This window comes from Halichoerus grypus, chromosome 10 (genome assembly GCF_964656455.1).
Source record: "Halichoerus grypus chromosome 10, mHalGry1.hap1.1, whole genome shotgun sequence".
Taxonomy (NCBI): Eukaryota; Metazoa; Chordata; class Mammalia; order Carnivora; family Phocidae; genus Halichoerus; species Halichoerus grypus.
Genome location: NC_135721.1, coordinates 38,184,379 through 38,207,238, shown reverse-complemented (window position 1 = coordinate 38,207,238; position 22,860 = coordinate 38,184,379). Strand labels below are relative to the sequence as shown.

General features: G+C 40.1%; 1 protein-coding gene across 3 annotated transcripts in view; it reads left to right on the top strand.

Annotated features, from left to right (window-relative positions):
- Positions 1–22,860, top strand: part of KDM3A (lysine demethylase 3A) — a 56,180-nt gene that overhangs the window by 15,391 nt on the left and 17,929 nt on the right. For 2 of the 3 annotated variants that reach the window (XM_036076169.2, XM_036076170.2), the window contains 8 exons: positions 4,652–4,815; positions 6,719–7,236; positions 12,893–13,097; positions 16,477–16,691; positions 19,691–19,843; positions 19,984–20,079; positions 20,467–20,594; positions 22,396–22,591. In XM_036076169.2, coding sequence (XP_035932062.1) covers positions 4,652–4,815; positions 6,719–7,236; positions 12,893–13,097; positions 16,477–16,691; positions 19,691–19,843; positions 19,984–20,079; positions 20,467–20,594; positions 22,396–22,591 — 1,675 coding nt within the window. The remainder of the gene's footprint in view (positions 1–4,651; positions 4,816–6,718; positions 7,237–12,892; positions 13,098–16,476; positions 16,692–19,690; positions 19,844–19,983; positions 20,080–20,466; positions 20,595–22,395; positions 22,592–22,860) is intronic. The other variant, XM_036076171.2, reaches the window with a different exon arrangement.

Sequence of the window (22,860 nt, the reverse complement as noted above, 5' to 3'; positions counted from 1 at the left end):
ACAGGCTATTTTTGAAAAAAGCCTAAACTTTGGCTAGGAGATAAGTTCCCATAACCTATTTGAGCTTAATTTCTGCATCTAAAATGAGAAACTAAATTTGATGTTTTTAAAATGTGTGTTTGAGCTCTTAAACTCTGTAGTAGTCAAATTTTCATTCTAAAGGAAATTGGGATGGTAGATTTGGCTGGAGGTGGGTATTGGCATTTTTAGAAATTCTTTTTGTTATGGTTACTGTAAAGGTTATTCCCCTTTATATTTTACTTACTTGTCAAATAAAGATTCTCACCTTAAAAAAATGTTACTCTCATTTTAAAATTTTTAGTTAACCCAGAAGAACAAAAGAAACATCACTTATAATTATACTTCTCACAGACTCTCACTGTTCACATTTTGGAATACCTGCCCTCCTCCTGTCTTTTTTTGTTTTTGTTTTTTTCATGTATAATCATGGAGGCCTTTTAAAAAAACAAACTAAAAACCAAACTGTTTTATAGCCTCCTTGATTCCTTTCCAGTATGTTGTGAATATTCTTCCGTATCAGTAAATATTCTTTTTTTATCCTGGGTGGTTCTTGTAATCAGGCAAATTTTGGAAACACTGGCTGGGGCTAGATTCAGAGAGCTAGACAGGTTAAAGGAAGAGGTGGGGAAAGAAAGTTCATTTAAATATGGGAGGGAAAGGTGAGTACGGTGACATGCTTGGTACACACCTCACTGTTAGCACTTCCCAGACATGTTGGACTGGCATGGAGTTTACTTTTAGGGTCTTTGGAAGACAGGTGTTTGGGACTAGGTAGTCAAGACTCTTGATTGCCTTGGTGAATACTTTTGCGTAGAATCAACCTGTTTGCCAGTAACGTCTGGTTCCTTGAAGGTCTTCTCTGCCTAGCAGACTATTCCTCAGAGTTAGGACATTGCTTGGTTAATTGAGAGAGTCTGCTGAGTAGTGTGAGCCAGCAGTGTCCTTTTTAGAATACCGTCATACACTCAATTATATTATCTCCGTCTGCTGGCAGGGAGGAACTATTGCCATGACTGGTATAGAAGACCTTCAGGGAAAACTCTTCAGGTAAGAAGAAACCTTGACCCTTGTCAAGTCAGAGGCCAGGGCAGCGGTGTGCACGTGAAGATGGGTTTTGGAATTGGAGCCCTATCCCTGTTGAGCTAACCCTTAGAAATTTCTAGAGTGATATATTTCATTCCTAAAAGGAAAAGCATCCTGAGTTATGCTGTTTGTAACACATGGTGACCGTACTGAGAAAATTTTTGTATTTCTCTGCTTTGAGTCCGCTAATCTATATGCCAGGCACTGTGGCAGAGCACAGCCCTATAAAAAGTATGCTTCATTATTCTCATTTTACAGTTGAGGAAACTGAACTCAGAGAGCTTAAATAATGTGCTAGGAAGTGTCAGAGACCAGATTCCAACCAAGGTCTGCTCAGTGCTCTTAACCACTGTGCTGGTGTTACCACTCCTCTCCAAATCTTTTCCTTGGTGTGGTGAGTCACCATTGTAAAAACAGCAGATTCCTACTTCCTTTCCTCTGTCCTTCCATCCGTCTTTCCAACGAATATTTATTGAATATGAAATATATGCTAGACACATTAGTGAACATTACTGCCTGGCTCTTGAGGGTAACTCATCGGACTAACATAGCTATTTTGAAATAACTGAGTGCTAACAGCATTCATTCATTCATGTATTCCACCAGTCTTATTTGAGCATCTGCTATGTGCCTTGCTTTATAAGGTTTAACAGTGGACACAAGAGTAGGGTCTGCCCAAAGGAGTGTGCAATTCATTGTGAGGAGACTGATAATAAAAAAGTAATTTATAAAGCGTAAGTACAGTATCCTAGTGCGATGACAGTTATAAACATAGTAATATGATAAAGAGTAAGGGGGTGCCTTGTGGGGCACTGCTTTGGAAAGAGTAATCAGAGATTCTGAGGAGGTGACAATAGAGCAGATTTTTTTTTTTTTTAAAGATTTATTTATTTGACAGAGACAGCTAGAGCGGGGACACAAGCAGGGGGAGCAGGAGAGGGAGAAGCAAGCTTCCCGCCAAGCAGGGAGCCCAATGCGAGGCTCAATCCCAGGACCCTGGGATCATGACCTGAGCCGAAGGCAGATGCTTAACTACTGAGCCACCCAGGTGCCCCAATAGAGCAGATTTGAAGAGTGAAGGGATAGAACTAGCCAGCCACATGAAAACTATCCAGAGAGGGAATAACAAGTACAAAGGTGCAGGCAAGAAAAAGTTTAGACCATCTGAAGACCTGAAAGGAAGCCGATGTAGTGGAAGCTCTGTCAACAAGTAGAATAACACGAGTGGAGAGGGTTGGTGACCAGATCACATAGAATTCTTGTAGGCAGTGAAGTGCCATGATCTGATTGATTAATATATATATATAAATTTTTTTTTTTTAAGATTTTATTTATTTATTTGACAGAGAGCATAAGCAGGGGGAGTGGCAGGCAGAGGGAGAGGGAGAAGCAGGTTCTCCGCTGAGCAGGGAGCCTGATGTGGGACTCGATACCAGGACCCTAGGATCATGACCTGAGCTAAAGGCAGACGCTTAACCAACTGAGCCCCTTAGGTGCCCTGATTGATTTATGTTTTATCAAGATTGCTCTGTGGTAGAATAAAATTGAGTAGGAGGCAGAACATTTAGGCAAAAAATGGAAGTCAGGCCAGTTAGGAGACACCTGATAGTCTAGGGGGAAATTGGTGGTAGTGGTGGCATGGAAAGAAGGCTAGATTCCATAAATACTTTATTTTTTTATTTATTGATTTATTTTTAATATTTATTTGTCAGAAAGAGAGAGAGAGTGAGAGGGAGCACAAGCAGGGAGCCCGATGTGGGACTTGATCCCAGGACCCTGGGATCATGACCTGAGCTGAAGGCAGATGCTTAACTGACTGAGCCACCTAGGCGTCCCTCCATAAATATTTTAGAAATAGAGGCAGGACTTACTGGTTCATTGATTGGATATAGGAGATGAGATGAAGGGGTTTTTGACTACAGCACAGTGGCTTTCATGGAGAAAAAAAATTTATTCAATCAAAATTTCTTAAGTGAGTTACTCTCAGGAAAGTAATTTAAGAAAAGGTAATGTATGTATTAGTGCATCAATTCTATACAATTCGGAACAAGGAAGGATGATGCTTGGTGAAAGTGAGCCTCGAGTAAGCATTTTGAAATGATTTGGCAATTCAACTTTGGGAGGGTAATTGTCTTATAGGTGATTACCAGAATTCTAAAACAGAGTCAAAAAGGACTTTAGGACTAAACTTCTCTAATTACCTCAGCTTAAGGATTAAGAAACTGAGTGCCAGAAAGCTGAAGTTGACCATCCCAAGGATATTCTTAGAATAACCAAAGTCTCCCCCTCAAAAAAATTTTTCTGGGGAACACTAGGTTAATATTTAACCAAAATTGAGTTGACTAAAATAATACACAATCTGATAGTTTTGTATTTTAAAATAGTTTGAAGATATGCCAAAACTTTGATAGTGATTAAGTAAATTCTTATTTTTCAGATATTTCTGTTTAGCATACATTAGGCACTCTTTTCAAGGCTGCCAGAGTTAAATGTCTGAGAAAAAGATTCATGAATGGACTACATGTAAATACACTCAGAATTGTGAAGTTTTAAAAACTTGCTAAGTTTTAAGGTCAGGTTCTACCTCAAATTTTAGAAACTAATTCCTAGAGGATGAAGAAACTTTGAAGATTCTTCAAGTGTAGATTTGGTAGTAAGATAAATGTAAAGGTCATTGTGTGTAAAGGTCATTGTGGAATGAAAGAGTTGCAACTGGGAAGGGCACGGGACTTGAAATATAAGTGTGTACAAAGAGGCTGGTGAAAAGGGGGAATGATTTCCCCTTGTTTAGCCGGACACTGCCCATGTGGAGTTGAGTTTAATCCCTTCCTTCTTTTTCCCTGATGGGAAGTTTACTTTTGTGGAAACTGTAAATTGGGAAGAAGTGGGGTCCATTATTTATATTTTTGTGAAGATAAAACTACCTGAAAAGAGAACGTGTCCCAACTCCCATAGGCTTGTCATGACTTGATATTTTTTGTAGCTTGGGGTGGCCTTCGTGACTTGAAGAGCCATATAAGAGCAAGAACCGTGTTCTCAACCTTTATTGCGTTGTAAAGACTTCTCTTGGTACCCAGTAGGTATCACTGCCTACAGGAGTCCTACGTGGTCTGGTCTCCTGCCAGCCAATGCAGTGAGTGTGTGGTAGGCACTCAAGTAATGCTAAACTGAATGCGTGTGAAGCTGCTACCATCTGAAGACCGTCGTTGAAAACTCACTTTTGTGCATTGCATTATTAAAGTAATTGCCACATGCCTGCATTTTCTTGACATAATGATTCACAGGTCTGTAAAAGATCAACTGGTGATCTTTTATAGGAAGACTCAAATTTTGTGAAAAGCTGGCATGATTTATTTAACAGCCTTTGGATAGAAGTCCTTAATTTTGTGATTTATCACTTGTTTTACTGTCCTGTTCTTTTTATTTGGAAATGGTATTGTGCTTATTTAGTACTAAACCAAGCAAATAAATTTGAATCTTGCTAGGGCTTCATAATTGCCCAACTAGGAACTTTCCTTTTAATAGCTGTTGGTTTGGTGTCTTCTAGGCATCTCCCAGTATGTGTCCTGTACAGTCTGTCCCCACAGCAGTGTTTAAGGAGATCCTGCTCGGCTGTACTGCGGCAACCCCACCTAGTAAGGACCCACGGCAGCAGAGCACCCCCCAGGCTGCCAACTCACCACCTAATCTTGGGGCAAAAATTCCTCAAGGGTAAGTAAAGCTGTTAAAGGTGTTCATTTGTAATAGGAGGAAAAATGATTTTAGCCATGGTTCATCGTGTGTGAGCTTATCTTTGCTCAAGTGGCAAGAATTAACCTGCATTTGGTGTTTCATAGAGAGAGTGTTAGTATAGCTGTGTTTGGTGTAATGACCAGCCATTCATCACATCTCAGGTTGTCCAGGGAGGTTTTTCATTAGAGTTTTCAAATTGGTCACTTGCCTTCAGAGGTAAAAAGGGTGATAGGCATACAGAACAATGTGGAAAACATTTAAAAAAATGAAGGAGATGTGAGAAAAGAGCAACTTTCTTGACTTGATAAAGTGAGAAGAGTCCATTGAAATACTATAGATAGTTGTAGAATAAATGTCTGCTTTAAGGAAAAGGGAGCATGTTGGTTGTATGTAGAAGACTGAGGTCAATGGGAGTGTGGAGAACCCAGAGACATGGTGATAGTGAGTGGTTCTTATCAGCCCAGATCTCAACTATAGGTGAGAAACGTGGCTGTGGAGAAAATAAGTCATGGAAATGAGGATGCAGTAGCCGTAGGAGGAACAGGTTGCTAATTTGTAGGTGAAGCAAATGAGTAAGAAATGTGAAGTGTAACCAGAGATTTAAAGTGGCTACAAGGTTACAGAGACAAGACTTTTAAGGGAAGGCTCTCTCTTAGAAGAGGTGGTGGCCTGTGCAGGCAGTTGATAAAAGCTTAAGATACAGGTCAGAGAGACAGTGGTATAGAAAGGTGGGCTTGGGGCGCCTGGGTGGCTCAGTCGGTTAAGCATCTGCCTTTGGCTCAGGTGATGATCCTGGAGTCCCGGGATCGAGCCCCACATTGGGCTCCCTGCTCAGTGGGGAGTCTGCTTCTCCTTCTGCCCTTCCCCCTGCTCATGCCCCCTCTCCTTCTCTCTCTTTCTCAAATAAATAAATAAAATCTTAAAAAAAAGGTGGGTTTGGAAGAGCGCTGCAATAAGAGGGGAGAGTGGCTGAGCACATTGGTTCATTGGGAAGAAAGTGGGCTGTCTGAGATGAGCTTGGAAGGTGGCCACAGAGCAGTTAGACGGAAGGAGGAGCAATCTTCAGAGTAGAAGGAGGGAATAATAAGAAGTACAGTGTTACCCAAGTCTAATGTGAGTATTTAAATGAAGAAATTCTTGGGATGCCCTAGCTGGATCAGTCGGTGGGGTATGTGATTCTTGATCTCAGGATTGTTAGTTCAAGCCCCAAGTTGGGCATAGAGCTTACTTAAAAAAAGTTGTTTTTTTCTTCTCAAGGATGAAATCCCTTATTAGAGACATGGAAAGAAAAGTTTAATAGGAAAAAAGGACTTTGTGTTTTGCTGGGGAAGCAACTTTAGGATGAATTTCAGAGAAACAAAAGTTCTTTAAGGATACCGCCTTTTAGGGTAGAGGATGGGAGATCATTCTATGAACAAGCAAGTAATCAATTGGCTCTTCAGTTGCTTTGGGTCCTGATCACTAACCAGACAAGAATGGAATTACCCAGTGTCAGGGCTGGTTCCATGTTGTTCCATGTAGCCGGACCGGGTTTCGTGCTGCTGGTGGTTTTGGTTCCATATGATACCCAGTTTATTTTGAGGGAAAGCTAAGGTTCATTATGCTGTAATGTATAGAACTAACTTGAAGTAGTGAAGGATTTATAAGAACATACAGATAGGATTTAGGGTTGTATTTTCCTGAATGTTTAAGATGTTTTTGCAGAGCCATTGACTGATTATTTTTAACTCCAGCTCACAGAAACCTATCCTACGTTCTCTCATAACATAAGCATTTTTTTGTCTTTCATACTGGTTGCCTTAGGGTATCAAACAATTGTTTTTGAAAGGTAGAGGAGAGGTAGAAGAGACCTAGATGCTAGTTTTTCATTTCTTTGTTTCAGATGTCATAAACAGATTTTACCAGAAGAACTTTCTTCCTGTCTCAATACAAAGCCTGAAATACTGAGAACAAAACCAGACGTTGTCTGCAAAGTAGGATTGCTGTCTTCAAAGTTCTCTCAGATTGGAACGGGAGACTTAAAACCCTTTAGTGAACCAAAAGGTAGCTGTACCCAGCTGAAGACCAACACTGATAAGGAAAACAAATTGGAATCTGTTTCTCAATCATCGACTGGCCTTCCTAGGGAGTGCTTACCTACAAAGCCTTCTACAGCAGAACTGGAAATTGCCAGTACTCCTGAACTGCAGAAGCACCTAGAATATGCACCTTCTACATCTGATGTCCTTTCAAATAAGCCAGAAGAGAAAGTAGGTGTCAATAGTAATAGCCCTAATAGTTGTGTGGAAAAGAAGATAGAACCTTCAACTTTAGGATGCCAGTCACAGAATTTGAAGGAATCTTCAGTAAAAATAGATAATGAAAGCTGTTGTACAAGAAGCAACAATAAAATCCAGAATGGTGAGTGTTTGTACATGTCTTTATTGGTAGAAGGTAAGAGATGGTAGTGGGTACATATATATTTTCTTACCTTATGAGAAAATAATATGAAAATGACTCTAGAAAAGTTCATACGGGGCACCTGGGTGGCTCAGTTGGTTAAGCAGCCAACTCTTGATTTCCGCACAGGTCATGATCTTGGGGTCCTGGGATTGAGTCCCATGTTGGGCTCCTTGCTCAGTGGGGAGTCTGCTTGAGGATTCTCTCTCTCCCTCCCTCTCTTCCTCTCCCCCCCTTCCTCTCCCCCCCCTTCCTCTCCCCTGCCCCTCCCCTGGCTTGCGCACACTTGCGTGTGTGCACGCACTCTCATAAATAAATCTTTAAAAAAAAAAGGAAAAGAAAAATTCCATACAATTGGAAAAGTTCAAAGGAGAAAGTAACATCCCAAAATCTCCTCAGAAATGATTACCGTTAATATCTTGGTGTACCTAGTCCCACGTATGTTAGAAGTACAGACAAACTATTACACAAATGGGTTTATACCAACAGTTTTATCCTGTGAATTAGTGTAGGTGTCTATCAACATTTTAAAGGCTGCAAGGATTCCATTATGTATGCATTTATCAGATGACTTAATTGGTTCCTATTAGATGGGTAATTAGGTGGTTCCCAGTTTCTGGTTGTAAGCAGATAATTTTGAAACAAAATGTAAAGTAATCTGATGATTATTTCATCTTCAGCTTATCACTGATTTTTGTGTGATGGGTGGCTCAGTCGGTTAAGCATCCAACTCTTGATTTCGGCCCAGGTCATGATCTCAGGGTTGTGAGATCGCTCTCCGTTCAGGCTCTGCGCTGGGCATGGAGCCTGCCTGGGATTCTCCCTCTCCCTCTGCCCTTCCCCACTCCCATTCCCTCCCTCACTCTAAAAAAAAAAAAAAAAAAAAAAAGAGATGGAAGAGATGATTGATACTTTATGCTCACGCAAGTAGTTCAGAGCTGCAATTTTCTTTTTCTTTTCTTTTTTTTTTTTTAAAGACAGAATTATACCACCACCTCTAGATAAAAGGACTTTTGGTTAAAGATTTTAACGACAGGGCGCCTGGGTGGCTCAGTTGGTTAAGCGACTGCCTTCGGCTCAGGTCGTGATCCTGGAGTCCCAGGATCGAGTCCCACATCGGGCTCCCTGCTCAGCAGGGAGTCTGCTTCTCCCTCTGACCCTCCTCCCTCTCATGCTCTCTGTCTCTCATTCTCTCTCTCGCAAATAAATAAGATCTTAAAAAAAAAAAAAATTAAAAAAAAAAAGATTTTAACGACAGACTGAAACACCAGGCAGAGTTTCTTTGCCTAAGGGGAAGTCCTACTGCATTCACAATTTAAAAACTGTGTACAAGCATACCTCATTGTATTGTGTTTTGCTTTATTGCACTTTGCAGATAACTGCATTTTTTTTTTTGACAGATTGAAGGTTTGTGGTATCCCTGTGTCAAGCAAGTCTCTTGACACCATTTTCCCAACAATATTTGCTCACTTGTAGTCTCTATGTGACGTTTTGGTAATTCTTGTGATATTTCAAGCCCTTTCATTATCATTATATTATGGTGACCTTTATGTTACTATTGTAATTATTTTGGGGCGCCACAGACCGCACCCATCTAAAATGACTTAGTTGGTAAATGTTGCATTGTTCTGACTGTTCCACCAACCAGCCATTTCCTCATCTCTCTCCCTCTCCTCCGGCCTGCGTATTCCCTGAGACACAAAAATACTGAAATTAGGCCAGGTAATAACCCCACAGTGGCTTCTAAGTGTTCACGTGAAAGGAAGAGTTGCACGTCTCTCACTTTGAATCAAAAGCTAGAAATGATTAGGCTTAGTGAGGAAGGCATGTTGAAAGCCAAGATAAAGCTAGGCCTGTCACGCCAGACAGTTAGCCAAGCTGTGAATCCAAAATAAAAATTCTGGAAGGAAATTAAAGAGTACTACTCCAGTGAACACGTGAATGATAAGAAAGTGGAACAACCTTACTGCTGATACGGAGACAGTTTTAGCAGTCTGGATGGCAGAGCAAACCAGCTCCAACATCCTTAAGCCAAAGCCTAGCCCAGAGCAAGGCCATTACTTTCTTCAATTCTATGAAGGCTGAGAGGTGTGAGGAAGCTGCAGAAAAGTTTGAAGCTATCAGAGGTCGGTTCATGAGGCTTAAGGAAAGAAGCACCTCCATAACATAATAGTGCAAGGTGAAGCAGTGAGTGATGGAGAAGCTGCAGCAGGTTAGCCAAAGATCTAGCTCAGATTATTCATGAAGGTGGCTACACTACACGACAAATTGGAGGAAGATGCCAGCTCAGACTTTCATAGCTAGGGAGGAGAAATCAGTGCCTGGCTTCAAAGCTTCAAAGAACAGGCTGATTCTCTTATTAGGGGCTAATGCAGCTGGTGACTTTAAGGTGAAGCCGTGCTCATTTACCATTCTGAAAACCGTAAGGCCTTTAGGTTATGCTAAATCCACGCTGCCTGTGCTCCCTAAATAGAACAACAAAGCCTGGATGATAGCACATTTGCTTATAACATGGTTTACTGACTATTTTAAGCCCACTGTTGAGGCCTACTGCTCAGAAAAAAAAAATGCCTTTCAAAATATTACTGCTCACTGACAATGTACCTCTCCACCCAAGAACTCTGATGGAGATGCACAAGATTAATGTTTTCATGTCAGCTAACAGCACCCATTCTGCAGCCCATGGATCAAGGAATAATTTTGACTTTCAAATCTTATACGTTTTGTAAGACTATAGCTACCATAGATAATGTTTTTTCAGTGGATCCAGGCTATTGCACACTTAATAGATTTGCAATATAGTATAAATACAATGTTTACATGCATTGGGAAACCAAATATTCATTTGATTTGCTTTACTGTGATACTCGCTTTATTGAGGTGGTCTGGAACCACACACCTGCTGTGTCCCCAAGGTGTGCCTGTACTCTAGAGAAGATGCTACATTGTATTTCATACTGCTTCTGTTAAGTTTGAGGATGCATTACACTGATGGTAGTTAACACAAGTTCTCCTGTTAGAATTAGTAGAACTAAATGGCTTCGGTATGTCAAAAGGTTCAGAGCTATTACAGTTTAAAAATACCTTTGATAATTGTCAGCTGTGTGGGAAAATTAGCATGGATTTTGATAGCTTTTAAAAAACTTAATACAAAACACTATGCACTTTGATAAGTAGGAAACGAAATGTATGCACAATTAGCTTTTACCTCAGGCCTCTGAAGCTAGAGAGAAAATGGATGGATTTGACTGTTGGTCTTTGGATGCAGAGTTAAAGGAGTAGGAAAACCTGTCTTTGCCTAGTAATAACTTCCAGCCCAGCTTCTACATTCTTGGGCTTAAGTTGATAGGGCTGTTAATTTGCATAAAATTAATTGCATAAGATTAAACTGTTTCTCTTGAATTATATAACTCCCCAAAGAAAGTGAATATTCATAACCATATTTCTGTTCTATTTTTTTTTTTCTTTTTGAGTCATCAGGCCTTACATTCAGATAGTTTTTGGAGGCAAATTAATGTTGTGTAAAGAAACAGTAAAAATTCTGTATCGATAAGCACATTATAGGTCTATAAATGAGTTACGGAGTCTTGCTTTGTCTCTTTATGTGTTGTACAACTGTACACCAGCTAAAGTGATTTTTAGAGAAATGAAAAACCTAATTAAATGTCCTGGTGCATGCTGTCTACTGGGACGTCTGGTTGAAGAGCGAGAGAGTGTGATCAGGATCTCTGCGCTGTGTCCACTGGTACTGCTTGTGGGTATGGAAAGACTCGACTGGAGGCTATTTTGTCCCCTGCGTCCTTCTCCAGTTTGGGGCTAGAAAACAAAAGCAGGCTGAGTCGAAGAACAGCTGTCTTTTTTCTGTTAGGTAAATGTGTGACTTCTTAGAAGTTGGCATATCTTTTTTCTCCTGGCTCTCCTCCAAATTTGTGAGAATCATTGATTGGGTCAACTATTGCTCTCCTCGCTAAAGAGCTAGATTTAGGTAGTTCAGCTTGCTTATTTATAGGTATTTCCTCTTGTAAGTGAGGGCAGAACACATAACCTTTGGACTCTTTGCCCATGGTCTGTGAAAACCTGGTCCAACCTGGAGGGTGATGTTTATTTCAGTATCTGAGTGATAAAATTACATCCTTGAACTGTTGATCACTTTTATTTTCTGTTCTTGCTGTACCTTTTCTTTCACTATAACTGAATAAGAATGCTTAAGGGATCACGGCCTGACAGTCAGCATCCGTTTAGCATTTTGCAGTGTGCTCTGGCTCTACTTTAAAAGAGAGGTAAGATGGGATGCCTGGGTGGCTCAGTCAAGGATTTGCCTTCAGCTCAGGTCATGAACCCAGGGTCCTGGGATCGAGTCCCACATCGAGCTCCCTGCTTAGCGGGGAGCCTGCTTCTCCCTCTGCCTGCTGCCTCCCCTGCTTGTGCTCTCTCACTCTCTCTTTCTCTCTGACAAATAAATAAATCTTTAAAAAAATAAAAGGTAAGATTAGAATACCGCTAAGGTCATTATTAAAGATGCTTATTTTATTTAAAGCCTTCTTTGCTTTGAGATCTTTCACTTTTCCTCCACAACTACTAACCTCTCCCAACTGTCTCTCAGCTGGTTCCGCAAAAGTTGTTTCTTGGGTTTTGTTTTTGTTTTTTGTTTGTTTGCCAAAGAATCTACATCCTTGCTCCCTTGGACCCCAAGGGAAGGTCTTTTCTGTTGTTTTCATGTGAAATACTCCTCAAGGCTCCTGACTATTATAAATAAATAAATAAATAAATAAATCTATTTATAAATAGATTCATTTCTGTGTTATTTGGGTTGATGCAATTGACGCAAAGATCACTCTTCCCTGTCAAAACTCTACTTTTTCTCCCCTTTTTCTTTAGAAACTGTGTTAACATTTCCTTTGAAGTTCTCCTGCCCATTACACGTTAAGACTTAAAACATGCCTTTACTTAAAATCATAATCCTATCTTTAGTCACTCCCTTCATCCTGAATGGAACATATGTGTGAAGGAAATTGAAGAAGTATCAAGGGTCGAGTGACACTTCTTGGAAGCATTTAGAAGATAGTTCTTATTTTATAGACCCAGGGGCCTGTGTGGGAAAACTATTTGGCTGTTACTATATTTAGAATGGTTAGCTTTTGCACAGTGCTCTAGAAAACACACTTGTGTGCTTTGAAACACAGTCTTTGAAAAGTGACAGAATTGACTTGCACACAGATAGATCTCTGTTGAGGTGAATCTATCTCTGGACATTGTTAATGTTGCAGTGAGTTTAAGTATCTGATTTGGAAGAGTCTTCCTAAAATATTTTTCTTATCTAGGGTTGTGAATAGAAGTACACGCTACCTCGGAATTATGAGTCTAGTTGTTGAATTTGGGGTTTTAAGTTGCCTTGCCAAAAGGATATTACCAAATGAGAATTATTCTATAAAGCTAGTAAAGCTTTCCAATTATTCTGTTGGTTGTTTTATGTTAAGCCAGTTTTAGAAATTACAGTTGAATCAGTATTTAAGGAGTTCTCCCTTTGGGAAAGCTGGCCTTCGGAAAAGAATTCAGTCAAATGTTGGGGTGACTTAAAAATTTGAGGTCTCATTTCTTTAATCTTCTGTTTTCTTAGCCCCCTCCCGGAAGTCAGTTTTGACAGACCCAGCTAAGCTCAGGAAGCTGCAGCAGAGCGGTGAGGCCTTTGTGCAGGATGACTCCTGTGTCAACATTGTCGCCCAGCTGCCCAAGTGCAGGGAGTGTCGCTTGGACAGCCTCCGCAAGGATAAGGAGCAGCAGAAAGACTCGCCTGTGTTTTGTCGCTTCTTTCACTTCAGGAGGTGAGGCATTCGGGGAAAAGCTCAGGTAATCTGGGCCCCATAGCATACTTTTCCCCCCTCCTCTTCTATCAACAGTAAATCTAGAACTTACAGAGGGTGAGGATTGCATCTTTAATCTCTGGCTTTGAATGTCTAGATCTTATCCCATGTTGTTTCCTTCTCGATCTCCCTTTCAGTTTGTTTTTAAAGGAGAGAAGCCTAAACATACAACCTTCTCTTCTTAAAACTAATAAACATTATAGAAAAATGCTAAAATTTCTAAAAAAAACCAAAAAACAACAAAAAAACAACCACCCCCTACAAATAAACACTTAACTTTGCAGTGCATTTTAGTGTTTGTATGGTCATAAAATATATTCAAGCATACCTATTTGGGTATATAGTATATACTGTGTTGAATCTTACCTTCTCAGTACATAGTAGGAACCCCTTGGTCATGGTAGCTTTTTTTCTGCAAAAACTTTGATTACCTAGGTAGGAACCCATAATAGTATTTGAAAGTTCACTTAACCAATTTTCTTACTGGTGTTAAGATTATTTTGTGGGGTTTGTCACTAAAAATAATACACGATCATCCTGTCCCCGTCTCTCATTGTTGACTTTGGAAGGATTACTGGAAGTGGCATTACCAGGTCAGAAGCCTTGTGTGTTTTAAGGCATTGATATATATGTTCTGCCAAATTGCCCTACAGGAAGCTTGCACCTGTGGCCAGGCCCTCAGGCAGCATTCCTGTTTAAGCATTCCTTGTCTCTGTGTACTTTTGCCAGCAGAAAGAGGCATATGTTTTTTTAAAAAATCTTTCCTAATTTTATAGGCAAAAACTTTCATTTTTATACTGTATTTTGTTAAGTCAAATTTTCTCTAAATTTTTCTATCCTTAGTGAAGAAAAAAGCTGTTTCTTCTTTTTTGTTGTCATCTACTTTTTGATAAATGAGCAGTGTTATTCTGGGTATAGGTTAACTTTAAGTATGTTTCACTTTCTCAGAAATGTAGATACTTTCAGGCTCGACTAGTCCTAATCATAAACACAAGCGTTGACCTGAATTTCTTCCTATTCACCTCCACCCCTTTAGTTTTATCAAGATTAAAGAGTTGCTGAAGAACTGAATTAAATGCACAGGTATTTTAGGTCATTGATTATATCAGTTCTGGTAACTTTTAGATTTGGGCTTATTTTAATGAACTCTATAGAGTCTTTTAGATGGTAGCTTGCCCCATTTGTTCCTGAGTAAATTGCAAATGTACCATGATGAAGTATGTGTCTAGTATTTAGAGCTGTAATAATTGCTAGCATGTTAGTGTAGCCTTATATTAACATATCTTGAATAACACGTGGCCCAGAATAAGTTCTTAATAAAGGTTAGTTCCACTTCCTCTCCGGAGAATTTTTTACACAGGTAGGTGTGTTAAGATGCATATGCCATGGGTTCTGACATATGTTTTGAAGAGAGCACAAAATGTTAACGCTTTGTACAGATCTATGTATTCCTATTACACACTTAGTCTCATTATGGTTCCTTTGCTCTGAAAGGTATAAGTGGACTGGAGGGGAGAGATTGTTTGATTTTGGTTTTAAGTGGCAGAGGCCTTTTAATGAGGAGACAATTACTTTTTCTTTTGAATATTACTAGAGCTTTTTTTTAAACCACTATTTTGTAACCATCTAGAAATCACTGATTTTATGACTTAGCTGTTTTCCCATTTTTGACTTCTTTGAAGAGGAAAGTGCCTTTGCTTAATGTTGCATAGTAGAAGCCAGTCTAATGGAAATTAGAACAAATTCATTTCTTGGGTAAAAAGAATGTCATAATTTAGGGGCACCTGGGTGGCTCAGTCGTTAAGCATCTGCCTTCGGCTCAGGTCATGATCCCAGGGTCCTGGGATCGAGCCCCGCATCAGGCTCCCTGCTCTGCGGGAAGCCTGCTTCTACCTCTCCCATTCCTCCTGCTTGTGTTCCCTCTCTTGCTGTGTCTCTCTCTGTCAAATAAATAAATAAAATCTTAAAAAAAAAAAAAAAGAATGTAATAATTTAAAGAATAGAGCCTTTTTTTTTTCCCCCGATGTTTAAAGAGAAGATTAAGGCTGTCATTAGCCTCTTCCCCAAATTTGTTTCTTAATTACACTCTCCTGCAGATAAAATAGGAGGGTTAGGGTCTCAGTACTAAATAAAGCCCAATTGCCAAAGCCTATTTGCCATCTCCCCCTTTGAAATAGCTTTCAATTCGTTTTTTAGTATTGAAACTGTCTCTTAATTTGGGCTGTCAATTAAAAATTTGCATCTCTCCTTTGGACCACTTGAAATTAATTCTCATCTGTTAAGCAACTCCCAGTGTCCTTCCAGTTCATTCTACACTCTTCTGGACAAATGGTTTTTCTAAAATACAACTTTAGGTGTATCTCATGGGCTCGAAGACTTGGTAGCTGGCCAGTGACCAATGGAGAAATCAAGACCCTGCATTTTTCTTTCTTTTGTATGAGATACCATTTCCTTGACATGCTTCTCTTAGCTAATGTCTGCCTTTTCTGGTAAGGCCAATCTTAATCACTATCTCTACCATGAAGTCGTACAAAACTTTTGTATTAGTCCTACAAAACTCATAGTCAGTACTTCCTCCTCGGGCTCCTATAAGATTTAATGATTGTTACGACATCCTACCTACTTCACTGTGTATTTTATGTCTACTTCTGTGTCTCCAACTAGATTGACATATGTCATTTCGAATGAATTTTGAAAAAATTCAAAACTAATATGTAGCTTAGGAAAAACAGGTGTCAAAGATATTGAAAGAGAATCTTGAGAAAGTATTCTGCCTTTTTGCTCCACTTCAGGTACTTAGGTCCGTCTTAACACTGCCTCTCATTCCAGAAGCTTACACAATAATTTGCAGCTAGGATTCATATGGGTGCTGAATTCCTCATGGATCTACGTGGTCATGGCTTCAGTGACTGTCTAGGATTAGCCTTCCTTTGCTGAGCATTATTCTTGAAGGAGTGGTTGTATTCAAATCTGATCAGATTATCTATCACCTTCTGTTGTTTTCCGTTTTCTTCTCTGGTGACTTGTGATTGTCCTTGCTGTTAAGTCCCAAGTCTGGAAGGTTCAACAGCTGCCCCTGGAGGCGGTATGATTAGATCTTGGTTGAAGTGCAAAACACCTCTCCCCTGCCTCCCTCCCCATGTCCTCCGAGGGAAAACTTGGAAATTTTTAAATCTTTTAAATCTTTCCCCTGACATTGCCAAGTAACAATTGGCTATAATTAGCCATTGAGATTATAGAAAACTGGGAAGGAATTCGTTGATCTTAAATAGTAACTACAAGATGTAAATCCAATTTTGTGTGTGTGTGTAACACACTTTTTTTCCTCCACTTCCTCTAGGTTACAGTTCAACAAACATGGTGTATTGCGGGTAGAAGGCTTCTTAACACCAAACAAGTACGACAGTGAAGCAATTGGCTTATGGTTGCCTTTAACCAAAAACGTTGTGGGGACTGATTTGGACACTGCGAAGTATATCCTGGCCAACATTGGAGACCACTTCTGTCAAATGGTGATTTCTGAAAAGGAAGCTATGTCAACTATTGAGCCACACAGTAAGAGCATCTCTTAGGGGGTAGGATTTTTGAGTCCAACTTGATTTTGTTCCTAAATGACACCTAAGTTCTAATTGCATGGGTTTCATCTTCACCCAGAAGTTTGGATGACTTTGGTATAATGAAGTTGCATTTTCCCTTTTATAACTGCCTGTTGGTTTCATCACAGTCAGTCACCTATCTCTGGGGTTTATTTTGGGGCAGGTATCAAAGGAGTGAAACTCCTTTTTTTAAAGAAAGGTGAAGGTGAGGTAATGGTAGAATTTGCACAGCCTTTATCAGCAGTGTGGGCTCATCAAAAGGGGATGAGGCCTCAGGTTGGGTTATTTTTAAGACAAAGGTTCATAATCAGGAATGCATTTCAAAGAAAATAAGAACGGACAGGCTCTGTTCTATACCTACTAAATCAGAATCTGGGGGGCTGGGTCCCAGGCATGAGAATGGGCATAAGCTCAGGTGAAAAGGATTCTGTTAGAGTCAAGGTTTTAACAGGATACTTGGAGGTTCCAGCTGGGTGAATGCCGATGTCTTCTCCTCTCTAAGAGCACTCTAACACTGATCTGGCAGCCCAGTAAACCATAGGGATCACTGTGAGTGACACATGAGAACCGTATGATATCTGGGAGGACAGCACACCTCTGTTTTTTATGCTTCTGTAAAAGTGAGGTATCCAGCCAGAAGCACCCAGGAACAGCTGTTTTTAAAGTCTCACGCTTCCTTCCATCATTTTATCTTTCCCAAATGATTGAAACTTAAAAGTGAAGCCTTTCATTTCTTGTAGAGATATCTTTTCAGACTTTGCATAACCAAATATGTTTCGATACAAGCATCCACACATACCAGTCTTGAGAAATTTGGTTGTAGGTACCAGAAACTAATTGAAGCTAGCTTCACAAAAATAATTTATTGGATAAGTACGGATACTGTTAAATTTCCAAGTCCATGGAATGGGAACTGAGGCATTCTGAGGAGCAGGAATTCAGAGCTAGAAAGAGAATGGGATCGTGAGCTCTGGGGTGCAGCCAAAGTCATGAGCCAGAGTACTCGGCCAAAGTAAATCACTGTAGAATCACTCCATTTGTTGGAGTAGTAGAGACTCTTAAAAATCAAGGATCTTATTGAAGTTGTTTTTCTGTAATCTTCTATTTAGGATGAGTGGCACTGGTTTCTAATTTTAGTAGAGATAAAGAGTTTCCTAATTACATACATTTAAGTAAAAGTAGTGAGGTTAAAGAAAAATTCTTAAGTAACTGATCTAGAGGTTATTTAGGTAGGTATATAAATGACTGGAATGTAGAAACACTTCTTTGAAATATATTAGTAATTTCACTCCTGAATTAGCAGGACTTGTTAAAAGCAACTGATGTTTTTTTCTTTGCTCAAGAGAAGTCATCTGAATAATGGTACAGAAAAAGGTACAGATAGCTGTCATTTAAGAGTATAATTAAGAAACTCTGTCCTTGAAGGTTTAAATAGGATTAACTTTTCCTCCTTGCCTTTTTGATTATCCTGTTCCTCTCTTTCCTCTGTGACAAGCTGGTCAGTTGAAGAGAGGAACTCACTGTGAATGGTATTGACAAATGCACCATAAGATGTTCCTAGAGGGCTTACCCTCTGATCCTAATATTAGGAAGCAGGTGTCAACCTTTATACATTTGTCCTGTCTTTTCAATGACAAATAATCATTAAATGGGTGGCTAAGAGATCTAAATACTCTCTAATAAAATAGTCTAATCCAAGTGACCAAGGAAAAGTTCATAAAACCTCATTTATAAAATGCCTAAAGCTCTGTGTATTGTACGCTGAGCTATTACATTATAATGAAATGGCAGAAGTTCATTTAGCAGTTGGATTAATTTGGTAAAAACTGAAGTTGATCATTTGTGTTTTGGTCAGTTGGAAGAAAGAATGAATAAACCACAAATTGGATTAGGAAAAAGGTATTTTCCATAAAACAAGAATGTGACAGTATTGATCCAGTCTTGTTCGAGAGAGAGAGACAGAAAAGAGCTTTCTGGTTAACAAACATTGGGCTTTTCTGTGACCCAGGAAAATGTCTTCGCTTTGCACATACTCCTTGAAGCTTTCTGATTCCTGATTTGGCATTCCTCCATACTGGGGGAAGGGGTCTGATGTCTTACCCAGTCCTGGAAGGCCCCTCCATCTAGTTACCGGGGCTTGGCCACTGCTACAGAAGATACCAGTTTGTAGAATCTTGGATTATGCCTCAACCTGTTGGTTATTTGGTTAGTGTGAGTCAGTCCTGGATGCCTGCATCACTACTGACACTAAAAAAAATCAAGTTTCTGACTCTGGCCCATGAAGAAACCAACTTTGTACTATTGTTAAGTTAATGTGCTGCTCCCTCCAGGTTCCCTAACCCCCTGGAGTTCTTCATAGGCTGTGTGTGAGTGGATTCAGGGCCTGTGTGAATAATCTGACAATCTGTGTTGGCTTTGTGTATCTGAGTCATTTTTTTTCCTTTGGAGAAAGCATGGTCCATGCTGTCTTCAGATTCTGAAAAGGGCTCATGATCTGAAAGGTGAAAGAACCACTGCTGTGTAATACCTGTGTCTGAACTGCAGCTTCTGTAATTACTGCTGCTTTTTTCAGTGATTTATTCTGCAGTACTGAGTATGTACCATCCCTGTGCAGAGTGGGTGGGGACCAGGCTCAGCCCTTCAAGAGGGATTCTGCTTGTACAGAGCTTCGTTTCCTAGGGAGAGGTAAAACCACACCTGACTGCATACAGTGTGAAGAAACCTGAGTCTGAAGTACAAATACAAGTTGATGAGAGTGCTGAAGGAATCCAGGAGAGCTTCATGGTGGAGGTGGAGAGGTTGGGAAGGGGGGGCATTTGAGATGGTCTTTGAAGGCTGAACAGAGTTGATGGGAACTCCAAGAAGAGGGAGGAATGACATCAGTTTCCCTCCCCTTTCATGTTTTATTTCAAAAACCCTCTCCTCCCCCAAGACTAAGTGATTTATTGATTTCTGTAGGACAGGTTGCTTGGAAGCGAGCTGTCAAAGGTGTTCGGGAAATGTGTGATGTGTGTGACACCACCATCTTCAACCTGCACTGGGTGTGTCCTAGGTGTGGGTTTGGAGTGTGTGTGGATTGCTACCGGATGAAGAGGAAGAATTGCCAACAAGGTGAGAAATGACTTGATTCTCCTCCAAGCCCCTCTTACACTCTTAAATTAAGCTTTTTATTGATTTGTGGTAAATGGGTTTCTGAAATATTTGGGGCCAGAGTCCATGAGGAGCAGTTACTATAAGTCATTTATTTGCAGGTGCTTCCTACAAGACTTTCTCTTGGCTAAGATGTGTGAAGAGTCAGATACATGAACCAGAGAACCTAATGCCTACGCAAATCATTCCTGGGAAAGGTATTTCGTGTGGTGCATTGATTTTCTTTCCCCCTTGTTTTGGTTAGCTCATAGGGGCTGGTCGTTTGGTTTTATTTTATATAGTATAATTACTTGATGATTTATCTTAGTATGTACCATAAATTGTTCAAAGATATATTAAATCATGCCCCAAAAACTTTTTGATTAAGGTCTTGTGAATAGTTTTGTAGAAGGAAGGAAAATGATGCATTTGCGGGGGAAGGCATACTTAGGAAGAAAAGGAGAGAATCTAAGCACCATGTTGCTTAAAAAAAAAAAAAAAAAAAAAAAGTAATTCTGTTGGAAATACCAATTTCTGCTTTGTAATGTTGAGGTTGAAAGTACCTGATACCCTTGTTGAGATGTTTGTCTCTGCCCTTTTTTTAGCCCTCTATGATGTTGGAGACATTGTTCATTCTGTGAGAGCAAAATGGGGAATAAAAGCAAATTGTCCCTGTTCAAACAGGCAATTCAAACTCTTTTCAAAGCCAGCCTCAAAGGAAGACATAAAACAGGTATACTATTTATGCTAGATTCACCATCCTTGAGATTATTGTCTGTCTTTTCAAATAACCCAAGGATTTCTGTAGTATATTTGAAAGGAACATGGGGACAGTGTTCAGTGGAAATAGACAACTTCTACATTTTATGTGACACTTCATGGACCCATTCTCACTTTTCACATTTTTGTGGACCTCATCTGTAGCCTCTTTTAGTAGGTTTTAATTTTTGTTCCTTAAAAAAGCAAAAATGTCTTCTATTTTAGTTTACTTAATGAGTTGCTGTTGAATTTTATGTGGGTTTTTAAAAAACTCATGTTTTACAGAGTTAAGATAATCTTTTAAAATTATTGAGTATATATTATCTATATAAGATATATATTTGGGGGCGCCTGGGTGGCTCAGTCATTAAGCGTCTGCTTTCGGCTCAGGTCATGATCCCGGGGTCCTGGGATCGAGCCCCGCATCGGGCTCCCTGCTCGGCAGGAATCCCACTTCTCCCTCTCCCACTCCCCTGCTTGTGTTCCTGCTCTCTCTGTCTCTCTGTCAAATAAATAAATAAAATCTTTAAAAATATATTTATATTTGAAGGGTTAAAGGAAATAATATTGAAATGAACTTTAAATACCCATCACTCACCATAAAAAATGTTCATTTCCATGGTGCTCATATGCCTCTTCCTGGTAGCTTCCCTTCACCTCCACCATCATGTCTGCCCTGCTCTCTCTCCCTTCTTCCCCTTCACCCCACTGTCTTCTCCCATGTTGTATTTGATAGCAGAATTCCACATTTTCATAAAGCTGTGGTGTGAAAGGCAGTAGAGGTAGAAGAGCTGTGCTTTTTAGATTCAGAGCTGAATTTGAATTCTTCTGCCATTTTCTAGTTGCATGACATCAGCTGATTTACATATGCTTCCGCGTCCTCATCAGTAACAGAGGAATTGGGGCACCTGGGTGGCTCAGTTGGTTAAGTGTCTGGTTCTTGATCTCAGCAGCTCAGGTCTTGATCTCAGGGTCATGGGTTCCAGCCCTACACTGGACTCTGCGCTAGGCATGGAGCCTCCTTTAAAAAAAAATAAGTAACAGAGGAATAATAAATAATACTGATAATTGAGTATCACAGAAATCCATCACACGTAAAAGAAAGGCTGGGACCACAGCAGAAATTTGACTGTTTTTCCTTCTTATGTTTGTATAAACTCATCAGCTAAGTCAAGGCAGTTAAGTAACACAAAAATAAGTGGGGTGCCCTGTCTAGTTTTTTAAATGTTTTGAGTTCTTTTAAGAGCTGTTCATCTCATTTTTAAAGCCTACTATGCTGTGCTAAAACAAAAGAACATTGTTTTTCTCTGCATCTCATTTCCTTCTGAAATCATAGCTGTACCTTTCCTACCCTGCCTCACTCATTCACTCACTCATTCATTCATTCAGCAACCATGTTGTGAGTGCTTATTCAGGATACTGTGAATTCGCAGGGGAGGTAGGCACAAACTGGTCCTTTTAAAGCAACATGATAGGTGGAGTGATAGAAATATGTATGAGCAGGAAATGGTTGATTAAGGGTTAGGGAGGGATATCTTGCTGTATTTTGTTTTCACCAGTAATACTTAAAAGCTAAAAAAAATTAAAATCTCTTCTACTTTAATAGTTTTGCTCTATTAGTATAAGATTACTGCAATTGTGGTGATGTCCAGGGCTGTTAGGTGGTTTTGTTTGGGATATTTCTCTCTTACTGGTGAGCTGTTAGGGGAGAAGATAAGGAAAAGGAAATGTAATGTTTCAGCTTGTGGAAAATTCTCTTTTTAAATTCAACACAGACTTCTTTCGCTGGGGAAAAACCTACTCTTGGTGCCGTGTTCCAGCAGAATCCCTTGGTGTTGGAGCCTGTGCCTGTGGCTGGGGAAGCCGCTTCCAAGCCAGCCAGTAGCATGAAGCCTGCTTGTCCAGCCAGCACCTCTCCCTTAAACTGGCTGGCGGACCTGACCAGTGGGAATGTCAACAAGGAAAACAAGGGTGAGGGTTTCCTGCTTTCCTGTGCGTTCCTGAGAACTTGAGTCCATTCTCGGAGGGGGTTGGCAGCCTCAGTTGCTGTGAGGACAGTGTGATTAGAAGTGTGTGGAATGGAAAGGAGTGGTTCCCTATAGTCACCAGGGAGACCGGACCGAAATTCAAGTATTTTTAAAATGCAGCCCCAAGGGGCACTTGGGTGGCTCTGTTGGTTAAGCATCCAACTCTTGACTTCAGCTCAGTTCTTGATCTCAGGGTTGTGAGTTCAAGCCCCG